This window comes from Dendrobates tinctorius, unplaced genomic scaffold (genome assembly GCF_039654945.1).
Source record: "Dendrobates tinctorius isolate UK_male_01 unplaced genomic scaffold, ASM3965494v1 ptg000158l, whole genome shotgun sequence".
In the NCBI taxonomy this organism is placed as follows: Eukaryota; Metazoa; Chordata; class Amphibia; order Anura; family Dendrobatidae; genus Dendrobates; species Dendrobates tinctorius.
The window spans coordinates 41,444,219-41,464,295 of NW_027361825.1; the positions used below are offsets into that span (position 1 = coordinate 41,444,219).

At 46.8% G+C, this 20,077-nt stretch overlaps 1 protein-coding gene across 4 annotated transcripts in view; it reads left to right on the forward strand.

The window, feature by feature from the left end:
- Positions 1 to 17,451, forward strand: part of CLPTM1 (CLPTM1 regulator of GABA type A receptor forward trafficking) — a 43,053-nt gene extending 25,602 nt beyond the window's left edge. For all 4 annotated transcript variants that reach the window (XM_073549356.1, XM_073549358.1, XM_073549357.1 and 1 more), the window contains exons 6-14: positions 4,165 to 4,250; positions 4,331 to 4,451; positions 5,050 to 5,294; positions 5,771 to 5,864; positions 5,954 to 6,144; positions 6,858 to 6,953; positions 7,614 to 7,749; positions 14,247 to 14,414; positions 15,115 to 17,451. In XM_073549356.1, coding sequence (XP_073405457.1) covers positions 4,165 to 4,250; positions 4,331 to 4,451; positions 5,050 to 5,294; positions 5,771 to 5,864; positions 5,954 to 6,144; positions 6,858 to 6,953; positions 7,614 to 7,749; positions 14,247 to 14,414; positions 15,115 to 15,302 — 1,325 coding nt within the window. In that variant the 3' untranslated portion in view covers positions 15,303 to 17,451. The remainder of the gene's footprint in view (positions 1 to 4,164; positions 4,251 to 4,330; positions 4,452 to 5,049; positions 5,295 to 5,770; positions 5,865 to 5,953; positions 6,145 to 6,857; positions 6,954 to 7,613; positions 7,750 to 14,246; positions 14,415 to 15,114) is intronic.
- The last annotated feature ends 2,626 nt before the right edge of the window (positions 17,452 to 20,077 follow it).

The following is a 20,077-nucleotide window of genomic DNA, read 5'->3' on the forward strand; positions in this document are numbered from 1 at the left end:
TACCTGCTCCTAATGTCCCTCAAGCAGCAAAAATGAGGAAGATCTATCAGGAAGAGGATTCGACCTCCCAGGAGTCCATGCCGGAGGAATTCCTGAAAGAAGGCGAGCAGAGTCCCAACCCGGAGATGCTACTTTTCCTCTAATAACATATAGGAACTCCTCACAGCAGTGAGAAGAACCGTGGAAGAGGAGAAACAAGCATGTACAGTACAGGAAGAAATGTTTGGAGGTCTCCGATCAAAAAGGAAGCTGGGTTTTCCTGATACACAAGAATACCTGGGAGCTGGTTCTGGAGGTGTGGGAAGCTCCATAAAAAAGCTGAGCACTCCCTCAGAATTAAAGGATAGATTCTTAGTGGATGAGTAGACTGCAAAATGCTGGTCCGAAGTAGCCAAGGTAGACATTCAGGTTGCCAAGAGAACTACCTTCCGTTTGAGCATTCCTCTCAATTGAAGGATCCTTTAGAGGGCAAAATGGAGGGACTCCTCAGGAAAACCTGGGAAACCTCAGCGGCATTACTAAATACAAACGTGGTCTCTACATTGATAGCCAGATTTATGTCTCGCTAGTTTGAACAGCTGGAAGAACACCTGGCAACAGAAACCCCCAGAGAAGAAATCCTCTCCTCGCTACCCCTTTTCCAAAATGCTACAGCTTTCCTGGCAGACGCCTCAGCGGAGTCCCTCAGAGTAGCGGCTAGATCAGCGGCTCTTTCCAACTCGATGAGACGAGCCCTGTGGCTGAAATCATGGAGTGGAGACGTAGCATGTAAGATCAAGCTATGTTCCATTCCCTTTAAAGGGAATTATATCTTCGGGCAAGCTCTGGATGACTTGCTAGAAAAGGTTTCGGACAAGAAAAAGTCACTGTCCGAAAAAAAGGGTGCCAAAAAGAGGTCCTTTCGACCCCCTCAGGATCAATCTTACCACAGAGGTACAGAGGTAAAGGAAAGACAGGGAAGTGGAGCTACCCCAAGAGAGGTCGGGGCAGAAATTTGTTTCTCTCCCAGGGCAAGCATCAGAGTAAACCATGATGCTCAAAGGAAAGAAGGAGGTCGTATTTCTAATTTCCTTCCACAATGGCAGGAGAAATCTACCAACCCATGGGTCCTAAGATCCGTCCAGGAAGGGTTGAAAATAGAATTTACCTTCTACCCTCCACAAAGAGTAAGAGTCACAGAACTCACTACACAGACACTCCAAGGTGCCCTAAAGTCAGGCCTCAGAAACTTATTGGCCTCGGGGGCAATATTGCTAGTCCAGGAGAAGGAGAAGAACAGGGGTCACTAATCCAGTATCTTCTTAATAAAAAATACGAACGGATCCCATAGGATTGTAATAAACTTGAAGCCCCTGAACCAACACATCTGTTACAGGAGATTCAAGATGGAGTCCGTCAAATCGGCAGTCCCTCTGATAGGAAAGAACTTTGTCATGGCAGCAATCGATCTGCAGGACGCATATCATGTCCCGATCCTTCCCAACCATCGGAAGTTCCTGAGATTCGCAGTTGCCCAAGGAGAGCAGATAACTCACTACCAATTCCACTTACTCCCATTCGGAATATCGTCGGCACCCCGAATATTCACGAAAATCATGGCAGTGATCATGGCTCATGTCAGAGGTCAACAGACTTGTATCCTCCCATATCTCGACAACTTTCTGCTGGTAGCACTAACAGTACGGGTGTTACAGGAGCACATACAGACAACTTACCAGATTCTTACATCACTGGGATGGCTAATAAATCATCAGAAGTCAGATATGATTCCTTCTACCAAAAAGACTTTCTTAGGAGTCTCCTGGATTCTCAGGAGCAAACGTCCTTCTTGCCCAAAGAAAAACCGATTCAACTGAGGGCAAATATAAACATCCTGCAGAGCTGAAGATCGGTATCCATGAGGCTTTGACATCTTGTATCCAGTCGGTGGCCTGAGCCCAAGCCAACACCAGAGACCTGCAGAGCTATGTGATAGCAGAGCAGGACAGATCCCCCAGAACACTGGACAAGAAAGTGTCAATACCAGCCGGAATACGGACATCATTAGCCTGTTGGAACAACCCAAGGAAATTGAACAATGGAATACCTTGGATCCAGACCCTGCTAGTCACCATAGAAGTAGATGCCAGCAAAAAGGGGATAGGGTGCTGTAGAGTCTCCCTGACATCCTTCCAGGGTCTCTGGTCAACCCAAGTCAGCAGACAGTCTTCGAACTTCAGGGAGTTGAAGGCAGTGGAGGAGACCCTCTGGGCAGCAACAGCAATGGTCTGAGGTACCCACGTGAGGGTCTGTTCAGACAATATAAACACAATTGCACACCTCTGGCACCAGGAAAGGTCGAAGCACGAAGACCTAAAGTGTATCTCGGCAAGAATATTTTCGTGATCTGAAAAGAATCTTCTCTCCGTGTCAGTCATTCACATAAAGGGAACAGACAACAAGCAGACCGACTTCCTGAGCAGAAGAGATATCCACCTTGGGGGGGGTGGGGGGAGTCTGAATCCAGATGTTGACCAAGAGATGAGGCAATCCAGGGGTCGATCTATTTGTGGGACGCCAGAATGCAAAGGTAACCTGCTATTTCTAGCTAAACCAAGACGACACATGCCTCTGCATAGACGCCTTCGCTCACCAGTGGCAATTCAATCTGGCTTACGCCTTTCCTCCAATCCCGGTCTTACCAAGGACTCTACAGAAAACAAGATGCGAACAGACCAAAGTCATTCTAGTGGCACCCCTCTGGCCGAAGAGAAGCTGGTACGCTACCATAACCAGCCTATGTGTAGACGGACCTCTAATACTTACACCAATCGAGGATCTCCTACACCAGGGGCCGGTCTATCACCCAGACATATAAGCCAAGCCGCTAGATGCAAGTTCTCGATTCTGAGGGCCAAAGGTCTCTCTGAGTCATCAAGACGCTACAGGAAAGTAGGAAGCCAGTGACAAACGTCTTGTAACAAAAGACCTGAAAGTCGTTTGTGTCATGGTGTGCACCGGACTGGGCCAGATCCCCGACAGGCCAATATCGCCCAGATCCTATATTTTCTGCAGGAGGGCTTAGAGAAAGAACTCAGACGCAGTACTCTTCAAGTACAGGTGGTAGCATTAAGCTCATACTTCGACCAGGCCCTTGGTGGGTGAGACGATTCATGTCAGCAACTACAAAACTTCGTTCTAGACCGGTCAGTTTGGTCCCCGCCTGGGACCTCAATATCGTCCTTAAAGGATTAACGCTTCCACCATTTCAGCCCCTACCATTGATAATGTTGGATAAGCTGGCCTGGAAAACGGCGTTCCTGGTGACAATCACAACGGCAAGGTGAGTGGGAGAGTTGCAGGCTCTTTCAGTAGAAGAGCCCTACCTGAGAATATTAGAAGACCGGCTAGTGTTCCGACTTGATCCTTCTTTTTTGCCAAAACTGGTTACAGACTTTCATAGAAATCAGGATATAGTAATGTAAAGAGAGTGGTCCTACATTACCTCCACATAACCAGGGAGTGGAGGAAAGATAAAAACCTGGTTATTCAACCCTATGGCCAGAATAGGGGGGGGAGAAGCCATCCAAGACTTCGGTGGCAAATTAGATAAAGAAAGCAATCGTTGAAGCTTATTGAGTTCAAGATGCCTCCACAGAAGTTCACGGCTTGTTCTACAGGGCAGTAGCAGCTTCTTGGGTGGAAAAAGCAAGTGCCTCCATCGAACAGATATGCAGAGCGGCTACCTGGTCATCTGTTCACACCTTTATCAGACATCATAGATTTGATTTAAAATCTGTCAAAGATTTATCGTTTGGGAGACAGATTCTCCAGGCGGTTGTCCCTCCGTAGACATTAGTCTTTGGTATTCCTCTTGTGTGCTGTCATGGAGGGTTATTAAAGAAAATAGAATTAGACTTACCCGTAATTTGATTTCTAATAACCTTCCACGGCAACACAGGTGATTCCAACCCCTTTACTGAATTATTGGATCCAGTAGTAATAAATATGATTTAAAGCCTTCGTATTATTGTGGTCCTTTATAACAACATTGGGGAATGGAGGTGGGAGGGGCTATTTGACCTCTTCGTATTTCCTGTCCCTATTAGGATGAGATGACATCCTCCTGTGTGGTAGGTTATTAGAAACCAAATTACCGGTAAGTCTAATTCTATTTTCTTGCAGTGCTTAATAAATACAAACGCAAGCGATTCCTCAAGACCAAAAACCTCTTGACGGGAGAAACAGAAGTTGATCCAGAGATAATAAAGGTGGGCGTCCGTATATAGCCTAGTAGTCGCATCACGCTGACTTTATTTGGAGAGACACTCACTCTATCCTCTTATTTCAGAGAGCAGAGGACTTTGGACCTATAGAGATCATCTCCCACTGGCATCCTAATTTAACCATTAATATTGTGGATGACCACACACCGTGGGTGCAAGGCAGCGTGCCACCTCCTCTCGACCAATGTAAGTGGTGTGCAGACGTTTCCTCTGACTATCACTGTATGTATTGGCTGGAAACTGATTAATGGAACATGGCAGTGTAGATTGTGGCAGAGAAGTAATTTGTAATGGACTTAAGTTATCATTTTGGTTGATATGTGCAGTAGTTATCCATACAGGGTTAGATTTCATTAAGTGAGAATATCGCTAGGGATCCAACCTCTAGGACCACACAGTCTTGAAAATGAAGCACGGCGCTGCTGCTCTATGAAGATTTTTTTTTCCCCCCTGTCCTGCATCCCAGGCCGTGTGTCTGTGCAGGAAAATGGTAGTTGGTAATACCCCTGTGTAGAGGAGCAGTACCGTAGCCCCTTCGTTCTCAGGATCAGTGGGGGTCCTAGAGGACTGCATGTTCTCATGAAGTGCCATCACTTCCTGAGATGGGAATCCATCTTGATGGGGTTTAGATTAGTTTGAAGTGGGAGTAGTCAATGTCTGACTAGGGAAGTGGTCGCACATCCTGTTGACTGTAATGGAGATATGGAGATTGACCACACACAAACGAGTGCCTTCTTCCCTGCTGGCACCCCTCGTTCTACAACCAGTTCTGTGTCTTCCTCAGATGTGAAGTTTGATGCGGTCAGCGGCGACTACTATCCCATTGTGTATTTCAATGATTACTGGAACCTACAGAAGGACTACATGCCAGTCAATGCCAGCGTAACAACCTTGCCCTTGCGACTGTCATTTTGTCCTCTGTCCCTGTGGCGGTGGCAGCTTTATGCTGCTCAGAGCTCTCGTAGCCCCTGGAGTTTCCTCGGAGAAGACATGTACGAGCAGTCTGATGAGGAACAAGACTCCATTAAGGTGAGGGAAATTTCTCTGCAACCAAAAAAAAAAAGCATGTGCATCACTATGTAACTTATCTTGAAATGATACAATGATCAATACGGGGCTCGATCTGATATTTTGCATCACCAGTCAGAGAAAATCATGTAACACCCACAGCTCCTTCTCCATCCGTCGCTTCGCCCATCGTCTGCTGCCTCTATTCCCTATGGATGGTGTGCATTTGTGGCAATAACCGTCCTGCATTTGCCTTAGAGTGGTCCAGATACAATCTGATGTTGCTTCCCCTGCGGAAACGCTTCAGGAGCAGGTTTGGGCATAGCTGGTTGTCTTGGGGGTAAATGGTCTATCATATTTGATGTTGCATATCCCTCTTTTGCTTAGAAATTTGGACTTTGGCTCAGTCATCATTACAAATCACTGAGTCAAATGATGTGAGGGCACAGTGGGTTGAGTGTTTGACCCCCAATTAAATGTGCTTTTGGTCTTTCCAGGTGGCTCTTTTGGAGACCAACCCCTACCTCCTAGCTCTTACCATCACCGTCTCCATTGTACACAGCATCTTCGAGTTTTTGGCTTTCAAGAACGGTGAGCTTTTCCTATCAGACATTGTCGGAGAAGATTCTACTTGATGATGCTTATTTGTACCATGACTGACTTTGTGTTTTCTCCCTCAGATATCCAGTTCTGGAATAGCCGTCAGTCTTTGGAGGGGCTCTCTGTCCGATCTGTCATCTTTGGAGTCTTTCAGTCCCTTGTGGTCTTGCTTTATATCTTGGACAACGAAACCAACTTTGTAGTGCAGGTCAGCGTGGGCATTGGTCTGCTGATTGATTTCTGGAAGATTACCAAGGTTATGGATGTGAAGGTAAGGGGTCATTTATACAGCTTGGGCCTCTGTATGATAGGCAGGGGTCACGCCATGCTGGGAGGTTGCTGACCATTGAACTAGGCCTTACAAGTTTTGCAGCCAAAGTGATGTAGCATCACGGTATCACAAAGTCCTACTGACAGTGGTCAATTTACTACTTTATAAATGGGCAGGATGGTGGCTCAGTGGTTAGCTTGTACGTTGTTTGTTTGTATGTTCTCCCCATGTTTGGATGATGTCTGTAAAGCGCTGTGGAATATGATGGCGCTATATAAGGAAACATAATAAATAAATTAATAGCATTGAGCAAAAACATTTGCTGGTACCCAGCGGCTTCGGCTGTAGTCCGTGGCCCCCAGACCCTTCTATTATCAGCTCCTCTCCCTTAGACCCCACAACATCATTACTCTTTGGCACACCGCTAGATGTCACATTGGGTTTACTAATGAGAAGCAGCACTGGCAGATGGTAGACGTAGGAGGAGGATTACAGGTCTCTGTTCCTGCGACCATAGAATACTTGGGTAGCTGCGGGACTAGGGCCTTACATTCTGAAAAAAAAAAAATGTTTTGCTCATGTCTAGTATGTAATAAAGCTTGATTGTTATTGTGGCATCAGGTGCATATTTGTTCTGTGAAAATGGCACTTTACCATTTTTAACCCTTCATTTTTTTTTTTATTTTTTATTTTTTTTTTTTTATGCTTTGCAGTTGGACAGAGAGAATAAAGTGGCTGGTATCTTCCCCAGAGTGACGGTGAAGGACAAGTCCACATATGTTGAGTCGGCTACAAAGGTGTACGACGATGTAAGTTTTGCGTTCTTGAAATTACTTGGGGGTAAATGAGGATCTGCTGCGGGTCTGATGCTGCATATTAATGCAGCATCAAATTCGCAGCGGCCATATGTCACCGCATAGTGGATGGGATTTCTAGAAATCTCATGTCCACTATGCGTACATCTGTGCCTGTGGATCACCTGCAAAGACTGACACGTGGGGCATCTATCAAGACCGCAGCATGTCAGTTTCTCTTTTGAGTCGCTAGTCTCCACAACAGAAATTACTTCACTCAATCGCATTCAACACATTTCTTTTGATCACATGCGGATTTACCTGCATTCAATAAAAGGCAGCGCTTTGGACGCAGCAAACGTGCTGCATGTTCCGGGTCGTGGGCACCTGGCCTTACAGTACTTGCCATACTGCCAGGTTTCTTCTCATCACTTGGTTGCCCATCAGGGCGGATACTTGTCAAAGGACCCGATTAACAAGGCATTTGTTACAATAGCTCGATAGGAAATATGATCTGCATGTAGGGAAGCATAGAAGGCGATGGAGATGTTCACTATTTATATTTCATGTATATATTATTTATGTAATGTGCATTCATGAGGCTGTGAATTGCATAGATTTGAGTACTTTGTCCTCTCTTCCTAGAGATTAACCTCCTTTGTTTCCTGTTTACAGATGGCTTTCCGATACCTGTCCTGGATCCTCTTCCCATTGCTAGGATGTTACGCCGTATACAGCTTGCTGTACATGGAGCACAAGGGCTGGTATTCCTGGGTACTGAGCATGTTATATGGCTTCCTCCTCACATTCGGTAAGTATCGACAGAATTACATTTGTAAACTGTTAGTGTGTGAACTATGTATTTAGTGAGGACTTTCTGCACAATACAGTGAGATTTTAACAACTCTCTACACATCGGACATTTACTGTTTTTTCATTGCCTGTTTTTAAGTCCACAACACGTCAATTCTTTGTGTAGATTCAGCACAGATTTTCACTTTTACATTGCTGTGCTGAAGGTCCAAATGTAAACCGTGTAGGTTTAGCTGCAGATACAGAGAAGTCGGCACCATATATGCAACATTTATACTTAGCAAAAATTCTTCTTTTAAGGCATGCTAATACTTTTATACCCCAAAATGACAAAACCACCATGGTTACTTACTGGTAGCCGTTTTTTCCGGAACCCATGACAGCACACCTGAGAGAGGGATCCGCCCCGCCAAGACACGAACCTACTGAGATATAAGGGGCAGCACCTCTCCCCCGCTTCAGTTGGTTACAGAGCATGAGAGGACTTCCTAGTTAGTTACATGTTAATCCAACACCACATCACACAAATGCACCCTACTAATCGTGCACACCCATACGGTGAAAAGGGGGGGAGGGATATACGGGTGCTGTCATGGGTTCCGGAAAAACCGGCTACCGGTAAGTAACCATGGTGGTTTTCCCTTCACCCATGACAGCACACCTGAGAGATTTTTGGAGACTTCGAAACACCTTACGGGAGGGACCACCGCTTGTAACACCCTTCTACCAAAGCTTAAGTCAGCCGAGGAGGATAGGTTTAATCTATAGTGCTTAAAGAAGGTTGAAGGTGAGGCCCAGGTAGCGGCCTTACAAATTTGTTCAATCGATACCTCTGCCTTTTCAGCCCAGGAGGTCGCCACGGCTCTGGTGGAATGAGCCTTGATGCCGTCAGGAATCGGAACACCACTAGCTGAGTAGGCTACACTAATGGCCTCCCTAATCCATCTGGCAATAGTCCCTTTTGAAACCCCATAGCCTTTCCTGGCACCCTGAAAAGCTACGAATAGGGACTGGGATCTCCTCCACTGGCTAGTGACAGATATATATTCTAGCAGGGCTCTCTTAACGTCCAAATTATAGAATTTTTCCTCCCCTGGATTCTTTGGATTTTCGCAAAAGGATGGAAGGATAATTTCCTGACTTCGATGGAAATCTGATACTACCTTAGGTAGATAAGCGGGGTCCGTTTTTAATACCTCTCTGTCCTGAAAAATTTGTGTATAGTGTGGATTCACTGAGAGAGCCTGCAAGTCGCTTACTCTATGGGCCGATGTAAGGGCCACTAAAATGATCGTTTTTAGGGTAAGATATTTTATGGGTAGTTGTTGTATAGGCTCATATGGTTCTTTTGTAAGGGCCCCTATGTCCATGTTTAAATCCCACGGGTCTATTCTCGGTATTGGGATAGGCCTAGACCTATGGCAGGATTTGATAAATCTGGCTACCCATCTATTTGCTGCCAAGTTGCAGTTATAGAGCGCACCTAGTGCAGATACCTGAACTTTAAGAGTGTTTACCGCTAACCCCAGCTGCAATCCTGATTGTAAAAAAAATTCCAAGATGGCACTAATCGGGGGTTCTTGTTCTAACGGCTTACCTAGGATTTGCAGGAATTTATTCCATGTTCTGCTTCTGCCGTAGATATTAGTCGTCACTGGCTTCCTACTCTTTAGCAGAGTGGCCACCAATCCGGGAGAGAACCCTCTATCCCTTAGCGACCTTTCAAATTCCACGCCATCAGATGGAATCCCTTGACCTGAGCGTGGAATATTGGACCTTGAGCTAGTAGGTCCGGGATTTGTGGCAGAACCCATGGATCTGAGAGGGACCTCATTCGTATAGAGTGAACCAGAGCCTTTTTGGCCAAAATGGGGCTATTAGGATCAACCTGGCTTGATCGTTCCTGATCTTTCTGATTACTGTTGGGATCAGGGCCACTGGGGGGAACGCATAGGCTATTCTGAAGTCCCACGGAATCTGCAATGCGTCCACTGCCCATGGTTTTTCCCTTGGGTTTAGTGAGTAAAACCTCTCTACTTGCTTGTTGTTTTTGTTGGCAAAGAGGTCTATCACTGGTTTCCCCCAAAGCTGTATTATTTTTTTGAAAAACGGACCGATTTTAGAGCCCATTTTCCTTGCCTCAGAGTATTGCGGCTCAGGAAATCGGCCTCTATATTTTCTGCCCCCTTTATGTGCAATGCTGTTAGGGAGTGTAGGTGCTGTGCCGCTCTGTACAAAATGTCGCTGGCTGCCTTCATTAAGGAGTGTGATCTTGTACGTCCCTGGTGAATGATGTACGCCACTGTTACTTTGTTGTCTGACATGATCCGGACATTGTGGCCCCTGAGTACGGGAATAAAGTGGCTCAGGGCTTTGTTCACTGCCCACAGTTCTCTCAGGTTGGAAGATGCGCACATCTCTTGAGGCCTCCAGGAACCCTGGGCCACATGACCCTTTAGGTGTGCCCCCCACCCCGAGGAGCTCACGTCTGTTAGTATTATATCGGTTGTCTGTCTGTCCCATGGCATTCCTGAAGCCAAGTTTGTCCTGTCTAGCCACCAGTTGAGAGAGTCTCTGACCTCTAAGGAAAGCTCCTGTCTTCCTTCTAAACGCCCTCTCAGCGATCTTTGTGCTGACAGAATCTCCCCCTGAAGCTGTCGGGTGTGAAATTGAGCCCACCTGACCGCCGGAATACAGGACGTCAGGGTACGTAGTAGAGATATCGCGTTTCTCAATGTTATATGAGATTGATCTCGGGCAGCCAAGGTCACTTTCTTCACCTTTTCTATCTTGGTATCCGGTAGCAGACAAGCTTGCTGCTCTGAATCCAGGATAAATCCTTGAAAGGTCTGTTTTCTTAGGGGCCGTAGTCTCGATTTTCTTGAAATTTATCATCCACCCTAGTTTCTGTAGGGTGTCGGTCACCCGGCTCAACTGTGCCGTGCAGTGGTCTTCCGAGCTGCCCACTATTAGGAAATTGTCCAAATAGGGTATTATGACTGTATCGTGAATTCGGAGGAAGACTGTCACCTTCGCTACGACTTTGGTAAAGACCCTCGGGGCTATAGATATGCCGAATGGAAGAGCCCTGAATTGCAAAGGCCTGAGCACGCCCTAGATATAGAGAGCTACTCAAGTATTTATGATAACCTGGGTGGATGGGGATGTGATGGTATGCATCCTTTAAATCGACTACGGCCATAAAACAATCTTGATGTAGCAGTTTTATGGCTGTAGCTACCGATTCCATCTTGAAGGTCTGATTTTTTTTTTTTTATCCGATTGAGGCCTCTGAGGTTTATGATTGTTCTGAACGACTGATCTGTTTTTTTATCAGAAAAAGGGGGGGAATAGAACCCCGTTCCCTTCTGTATGTTCGAGACTTCGGAAAGGACCTGCTTCTCTACCAGGTTCAGGATTTCTGCTTCTAAGGCCAGCTGCTCTTCAATCGCTTTCCTGATAGGGGTAACGACAAACGTTGCTCTTGGCTGGTGAAAAAAGGGGATCTTCAGGCCTTCTCTTAAGATGCATAGGATCCAGGTATTGGAAGAGATCTTTCCCCAGGCCTGAGAAAAGAGCGCCAATCTCCCCCCTACCGGAATGCTGGCGTCATTGTGGGGATTTTTTTGAAGTGGAGGTGCCTCCACCAAACCTAAATCCGGACTCCTTTTTTCTTTTATCTCCTATCGGCCGGAGGACGACCCCTAATGAATCTTCCTCTCCGAAAGGGCGGCCTTCTCTGATCTGCCGGGAATCTGGGAAAGCCTTTCTTTCTATCGCTTGCTTTCTCCAAGATATCATCTAAATTTTTCCTGAATCAAAAACGACCATCGCAGGGGAGAGAGCACAGTTTAATTTTAGACTGTAGGTCACCTGGACAGCCTTTAAGCCACAACGCGCGTCTGGCGGCATTTGATAATCCTGCCGCCCTAGCTGTCAACCTCATAGAGTCTGCCGAGGTGTCTGCCAAAAAAGCTGCTGCCCCATGCAGAAGATACATATCTGCCAATATTTTTTCTCTTGGGACTTTTGACGCTAGTCTCTCTTCTAACTGCTGCAGCCAAATCATTAGGGAATGTGCCGTGCAGGTGCCCGCTATTGCCGGCTTCAATCCTCCTGCTGTTGCTTCCCATGCATGCCTTAAATAGGAATCTGCTTTTTTGTCTAGCGGGTCCCTAAGAACCCCTGAGCCTTCCAAGGGCAAAGCTGTTTTTTTGGAAGACCTGGACACCGCTGCGTCGATCTTTGGGACCTTGTCCCATATTTCTGCGTCCTTGTGCTCAAAGGGGTACCGTCTCTTAGAGGAGGAGTGAAGAGCCCCTGATCTCTCGGGTTTCCTCCATTCTCTCTCAATGAGTGCTTTGGACCTTTTCATTAACTGGAAAGGTCCGTTTTTTCCTCTCTTGTAGTCCCCCAAACATGACATCCTCCAGGGATTTAGCCGTTTTTTTTTCCTCTAGGCCCATCGTTGTCCTGATGGCCTTGAAGAGAGCATCCGTGTCTTCTACTGGAAAACATGGCTTACCACCCGTGTCACTGTCTGAGGAGTATGAGGAGGATGGGTGTTCGGTCTGATATAAGGCCGAGGAGGAGCCTGACGTGGAACTAGGGGGATTCTTCCTACTCTTTTTTTCCCTTTTTTCAACAAAGCCTTAATTGAACCATACATCTCTGACCTAATGGCCGATATAAGGTTGGTTGGGAAACTAGGCACTTCTTCTGCCATGGTTCTCTGGATGCAACTGGCGCAGAGGTCTTTCTGCCATTCTCTTGCTAGGGGGCTTTTACATATGGCACAATTCCTATTGTTCTTCTTGCTCCCCGCTTTCTTAGGCTTTTCCTACGGGGTTAAACATATAACAGGGAACACCTATTAACAGATTGCTAGCATTCACGAAGATCACTCACCACCCGTAATCAAGGGTACCGGACTCAGAGGCTGTGTCGGAGCACGAGATCTGTGCTCTCTGGATCTTGAGGAGTCCCCCGACCTGCGGCTGGGGGCGACTGCTGCTTGAACGGCTTCCTTGCTTGCGGCCGGAGGGCTGCGAGTGAGACAGTCGGTGGAGACTGCGATCGCTCCTGCTCTGGCTCCATGGTTGTTTGCCCGCTATGCCACTCTTCCTGTTTAAATATACCGCCTCCATCCTGGTGGGTGTCTTCTACCCTCCACCCCTGCGACCGCCGGCCGACCGCTTCGGAAAAGCCGGCCTGCGTCGCACCCGGCGCCATGACACCGTCGCCTAGCTGACGTCAGCCGGCGCGCCCATGATCCCTTGCGCCGCTGACGTCAGCGGCCGGAAGACGCCCGCAGCTCTCCCTCGCTAGGTGCTCGGGGGGGAGCAAGGCGCGGTGGAGCCGCCACGCACACCCACACAAACCCGGAGCCCTATGGAACACCGGGGACTGTGCTTCCAGAACCCGACGGCTGGCGCTACAGGTAAGGCACCCTGTTCTTCCCGTGCCAGGACGGGCCTGGGACCTTTACCCGTGATAGGCACCGCTGACAGTGGGATTCCCTCCAGGACAGGAACCCAACTGAAGCGGGGAGAGGTGCCGCCCCTTATTTCTCAGTAGGTTCCTGTCCTGGTGGTGCGGATCCCCCTGTCAGGTGTGCTGTCATGGGTGAAGGGAAAAGTGTTGTCCGAGTGATACCTTTATTGGCTAACCAGCAAAAATATATTTGCAGCTTTCAGAGCACAGAGGCTCCTTCAGGCAGGACTACAAAGGAATTAAAAAGATGGGAGCACATCATTTCAGAGATATTACAGCAGGGCATTGTGAGGTGGGAGGGGTGATGGCTCCTAAGATAAGCCAGGGAAATCAAATTAGGGATTTTCTTACAATTGAAGAGTCGGTGGGAATGTTCTTAGTTATTTGGAGTCCGTGTGGTGGGGGTGTGAATTGTGTCCATGTAGTGACTCCTAAATCCAGGTGTTAAATTCAGTTTTGGTGTCAAAGAAATGAGCATCTTTATCAGTTTGAATTCCCAAATTCCATCTTACAGTGTCCAGGTCCAGAGAGATGTGTCTAGTTGATTCCTGTGCAGATTCATCCTTGTTTGTAGTTCTTGCATGGTTTCGCCAATATAGCTACCTCTGGGGCACCTTGTACATTGTATCATGTATACCACATTGGAGGATGGATCATGAAAAAAAATCTAAGAGCGTATACTCTTCTTTTCTGTTTGGTGATGAGAGGACACTGCTGGCAAGTAGACTCCTTAAGCTAAGAGACTGTTTGTAGAAGAGAAGTGGTAGTTCTGGCAATATTGCTTTCAGTCTGTGGTCTCTGTGGAATTTGGGTTGGAGATCAGCACCACTTTTCCTTAGGATGCTCATGTGGGGGTTGTATGTGACCACTAGAGGTGCCCTATTATCCTCCCTCAGTCTGTAATCCAGGAGGCTACTGCTTGGGATCCTTGTAGCTCTGTGGATCTGTTCATCTTTTAAGGCAAAAATCCATTAACTCTTTGTGTGATATTTTTTTTTGCAGGTTTTATCACAATGACTCCACAGCTTTTCATCAACTATAAATTGAAGTCAGTTGCCCACCTCCCATGGAGGATGTTGACCTATAAAGCCCTGAACACCTTCATCGATGACTTGTTCGCTTTTGTCATCAAGATGCCCATGATGTACAGGATCGGGTGTCTGCGAGATGGTAAGACCTCCGTTATCTTATTGTGAGGGGTTGTCTCTCTTAAGGAGTCCATCAACATTAGACTAATGTCAGCTGAACTCGACAAATTCGGCAGGATAGGCCAACAGTCTAATGTGTATGGGGGCCTGCGATCTCTTTCATGACAGATGTGTGTCAGGAAAGGGGGCTGTTTGTGGGGGCCTTTCATATTCTTCTTTCCTTGTGTCCTGTTGAACAGCTGTGAGACATGCAGCCATTGCGACTCGAACATAGAGTATCGTAGGCATGCTATTAGCACAAGAGCATGCTTAAATAACACCTTATACGATCACTAGAAAATAGCAATAATAATAAAAAAAATACTAGTTTTTTATGTGTTGATCTGTAGAATCGTGTTGTCAGGTCATTTTTGCAGCACAATGAACAATGATGAAAAAAAATACAGAATTGCATTTATTTCACCCTACTTGGAATTTTTTCTTATTTTTCAATACATTATATGGTAGAATGAATGGTGTCATTAAAAATGACAGCTTGCCCCTCAGAAGCAAGAAAAAAAAAATCTCTCATTTGGCTGTAATGAGAGTAAAAGTTATGTCTCATGGCTGAAGGGGCAGGAAAAAAAACAAAAGCACAAAAGAAAATTTGTAAAATTCATGAAGGGGTTAAACTACAGCTCCAGTGTGACAAACTCTAATCTGTGTACCCCTTTCCTTTCCAGACGTGGTATTCTTCATCTATCTGTATCAGCGCTGGATTTATAGAGTGGACCCCACGCGAATGAATGAGTTTGGGACCAGCGGAGAGACCCCCGCTCCTCTTCCGAACCAGGATCAGCCAGCCCTCCCCTCCTCCAATCCTGAAGACACATCCCCACCAAAACCAGCAGAAGACAAAAAGAAAGACTGATTATTATTTTTATTTTTTTTTCTTGTTCCCATTGTACATGAACTGTTGCCCCCGCAGGGGGGAGATCGGCTGCTGTTTTATATATTAATCCCCTCTGTCACTGACCCCCCCCCTTTGTTGAGACGGCGTTTCCCCTTCTGTTAATTATGTATATGGGACTGGTGAAGTTGGTCTTCCTCTGCCCACCCTGTTGTTTTCGGTCATCCCGTCCATCCTGTTCTTTCTTTCCCCCTCTGTCTCTCCCACTTGCCCTCCTTTCCCTCCTCTCTGATATATTTCCTTTGTGCTGTGCCCTTTTCTTCTACCTTTTCATCATGACTCCTCCGTGGGATCAACAGCCTCAAAACAGGTTTAATAAATATGGCCGCTCCTTATCTTCCTGCAGTTTGTGCGGCAGAATAGTTCAAGATGTTTCAAGCTTGTTTTCCACTAGTGGAGCCGTTCTAGATTGTAGATGTGGAGTCGAGGAGCTTTCTTTCTTAGTTTAGGCTTTAGCAGGAATCCCATCATGTAGCGCAGACCTAAGGAGCATTTCCTCTGATACGTCCCACTATGTCATGTCAAAATATGGCAATTGTCATGTCTGACATTCGGTTATTGGCTAGTTTTGCTAAAATCATGAATGGTCAGTTTTTAGTTAAGATTCCTTTTGGGTAATCCCTGTATGTGCTGCGGCTGTCAAACAGCCGCGGGGCCTAGTAAATATTTTTCCAGGATTCCGAAGACACTCGGGTTAGTACTAGATCATGCTCAGATAACACCTTATTTGATCACGTTCACTCATCACTAGTTGTGACCCAACCTTTTACAGCCAATATCTACCCATGGAGTTACTGGAGGACAACTTTTTTTTTTCTTAGAAGTACAGACCTGTTTGCACTGATTTATAATAAGACACAAAGCCGGCTCGTCCCAGGCGCTAAAGCGTCTTCTCCGATCCTTTTATTGTCTGTCTTACTGACTACATTCATCATGTAAAAAAAATATGGACGAAGGCGATGATCTCTCTCATGTTGTACTATATACGGTTTTCCATTGTTATGTTTTTAATAATGTTGTATTTGGTCGACAAAAAAAAGCAAAAACAAGTTCCGTACTGAAAATGCACTGCTGTAGAGACGTAACCTCTAGAGATGCATGGCCGGTGTACTGACTGCTAGGATGTTCAGAAGCAAACTAATAGTCTAATACAATTTTTTTTTTTTTTTTTTTTTTTTAAATTGGGTTGTAACTTTTTGATCAATGCTGCGTATTCTTCACTCGGCGGCAGATTATCGGAGCCTTGTTCTGCGAGTCTTGGATAATCTGCAAGAAGTAAGACATCGGTGCAACCGGCTAAGCATCTAACTAACGTGTATGGGGGTCTTCTAACTCTTCCCTGAGAGTTGATGGAGAACATAAGGATTAGATGCTCGTAATTTAATCTTCTGATCCCTCTGTTCTCCCTGGATTAGCGCTGCCATATGACTATGGCATTGACTCTCTCATAGAGCACAGGTGAGCGGCCAGCTCCCTAATGTTCATGCCTTGTATGTGTATTATTTGGCTCCATGTTACTTCAAAATCTAAATTTCTAGAAAATTTGCTGTCTCTCCATCTTGATTTTCGCAGTCAGGTCCTCTTCTTTCCGCAGTCACGCACCGCCAGGACTTTCAACTGCATCCTGGCCCCGGAGGTCGCTGCAGCTCATCCCACACGTTGCAACCTTACAACATGGATTGACCTCTCAGGCCTGGTTGTGAAAGGAGATGCAGCGTGCGGTGGCAGAAAGAAGAGGACCTAGGCAGCGAGGTATTCATTTTTTAAATTTTTTTAACCATCTATTGCTAACAACTAGGGGCCGGGGACTCTCTGTATGCTGTTCTTCTGCCAAAAAGTGCATCTGAATAATATAATCCTTCTATTAATATGTAACTCTGCAGAACATCTGTAGGAATGAATTGTCAAAAATGAACAACCCCTTTAAAAAAACAAAAAAAAACAAAAGCAAATTATTTTACATGAACTGGAAACAACAAATTGAAAAATGTCCAACATTGAACTGAACACAGGTAATATGTAATATCATATCAGATGGTGGACTTTTTATTTTTTAACCTGGACATGTTTGATTTGTACAAAATCGGAGTAAATTTCAGATTTGATGTCACATCCGAGTCTGTGGAGTATGAAGACACCGAGTAGGATGTACAAACCGTCCTGTATTGTTTGTTCACAAACCTACAATTTAGCTTTTGGAGGATGCTGGGTTCTTGACTTTTGTATTTTATGCACTTTTTTTTTTTTCTTTGTTTAGGGTTACTCTACGTCGGGGTTCCCCAACTCCAGTCCTCAAGGCCCACCAACAGATCATGTTTTCAGGATTTCCTTTGTATTGCACAGGTGAATCAATTATCACCTAAGCAATACTAAGGAAATCCTGAAAACATGACCTGTTGGTGGGCCTTGAGGACTGGAGTTGGGGAACCCTGCTCTACGTAGCCTGTAGTTCCCACTTTCTTCCCATCTCTTATTTTCCTCTTCGCCACGACAGCACCCACTGAGAGGGAATCCGCCCCTAGGAACAGGAAACCTACAGAGAGATAAATGGGGCGGTCCCCCTCGCTCCTTCAGTTTGGTATCCTGTTCCTAGAAGGGAACCAGCAGAAGAGGATGCTTGGTCTGGTAGCCGCCCGCATGCATAATATGAGCAGCGGGGGGCGGAGAGAAGGTTCCCCCCATGGCTGGTAATGCAGGTGAGGCCGCGGTAAGAAGTGCCGAGGCTCACTGGGTTATGGGGCAGGCTAACCCCCCACCGGGAGCAGGGCGGACGCATTACGTGAGCGCGGCACCGGGGATGGTAGCCTCCGTGCCCCCCCGAGACAGCGAGGCCGGGACGAGAAGCAGGAGATCCTGACCTCGCGCTGATGGTGCCAAGCAGCGCTAAGAGGGGGACATACCTTGCGGCGGTGTATAGCCTGGTAAGCAAGGGGTAGCGACGAGCAGAACGGGCAGGATGCCGGCTCTTCCAGGCTGAGGCGACCCGGAGGTGGAGCAACAGCTTCCGGGGTCAGATGAGACAGGAAGACAGCAGTATCGCAGGAGAGTGGCCGCGCATGCACAGTGGAGCTGGAAGGGGAAAATAAAGGCAGAACCAGGAAGTGGCATAAAAGGACCCGGTAATGTTGCAGCAGTGCGCAGTCATGTCGTCCACAAACGACCCGGTTTCGCTCCCGTTAAGTCAGCCAGGGGAATCCCCACATGGCAGCAGAAAAAGCGGTACTACGAGAAGGAGCAGCAGCACCAGAAGAAGTGGCAGCTCCAGAAAGGAGTCCAGCGGGCATTCCAGGCAGGAGGAAGCTTTGGGAAAGAAACGAAAAGAGAAAAAATCGTCCCACACCTCGCCTCAGCCGGTAGTTTGCTGACGAGATTCACGGGTGAGTGTTTTTAGTCAGACTTACAGCTGATGGCATTTTTTCTGGTCCATACCCTTTTAGGCCAAAAGAACGGAGAAGGCGAAAAATAGAGAGTGTGCCTTATGTTCTCAGCCTCTCCCAGATGGCCACCCTAAGAGATTATGCCAGTCTTGTATTGAAAAGACCTTACAGGAGGAATCCTCAGGGAAGAAAGAGGATATCCGAGCAATAATTAGGAGCTATGGGCCTTGGGCAGCTCCAGTAGTCTGGGGGGTCACTCCTCTGTCAGAGGAATAGTTTCACCGAGAGGAAGAGCTTCGCCGGCGTCGAGATCGCCGTCAGAAACTGGGGAACTAGACTCGGATAGATCCCAGGAATACTTTTCCTCAGAGGAGGAGGAACAGACTTGTTTCCCTACGGACAGTGTCAATAACTTGGTTAAGTCTGTCCGAAATACCATGGGGCTACCCGAGACTAAGGACCCCAAAATTCCGCAAGACATGATGTTCGCAGGCATTTCCTGGAGAAAGATCTGGGCTTTCCCAGTAGTCCCAGCTATAAAGGAGCTGGTGAGGAGGGAGTGGGAGAAACATGGTCAGAGAACCTTCCTCCCCTTAACTTCAAAACGCAAATACCCATTTGATGACGAGGAGTTAACATCTTGGTCGAGAACCCCCAAAGTAGATGCGGCAGTGGCCTCTACCTCTCGTAGATCCTCCCTGCCGGTGGAAGATTCAGGGATGTTGGCTGACTCATTAGATCGTAAGACAGATGCCTTTCTTAAACGATCCTGGGAGGCCTGCACGGCAGCTTTTAAGCCAGCAATAGCAGCCACGTGCACAGCAAGGTCAATGTTGGTGTGGCTGGATGACCTAGAGGGAAAAATTAAAAGTGGAGTATCCAGAAACAAGCTCCTTTCCTCTATTCCCCTGATTAAGGGAGCAGCGGCTTTCCTGTCTGACTCCTCAGCGGACTCTCTCCGATTATCTGCTAGAGCAGCAGGGCTAACCAATTCAGGCCGGCGGGCCTTATGGTTGAAAGGTTGGAGAGGAGATAGACAAAGACTAAACTTTGTGCTATACCCTGCCAGGGTAAGTACCTATTTGGCACGGAGCTGGACGAGATCCTAACGAAAGCGGGTGAGAGGAAGAAAGGTTTCCCTAACCCGTATATTCCCTTTAACAGGAGAGCCTTCAGGAAGCCTCCGTTTGGGGAAAAAGAAAGATTTCAGACCTCAGGACCGCTGGGGCAATAAGGATCCCAAACAGAGGGGCAGCCTATTTGGAAAACGTCCCTTAAGAGGGGACAGATTCCGTAATTCAAGAACACCGGTAGGTGGCAGACTACTAAAATTCAGCCACCAATGGGGAAAAATTACAT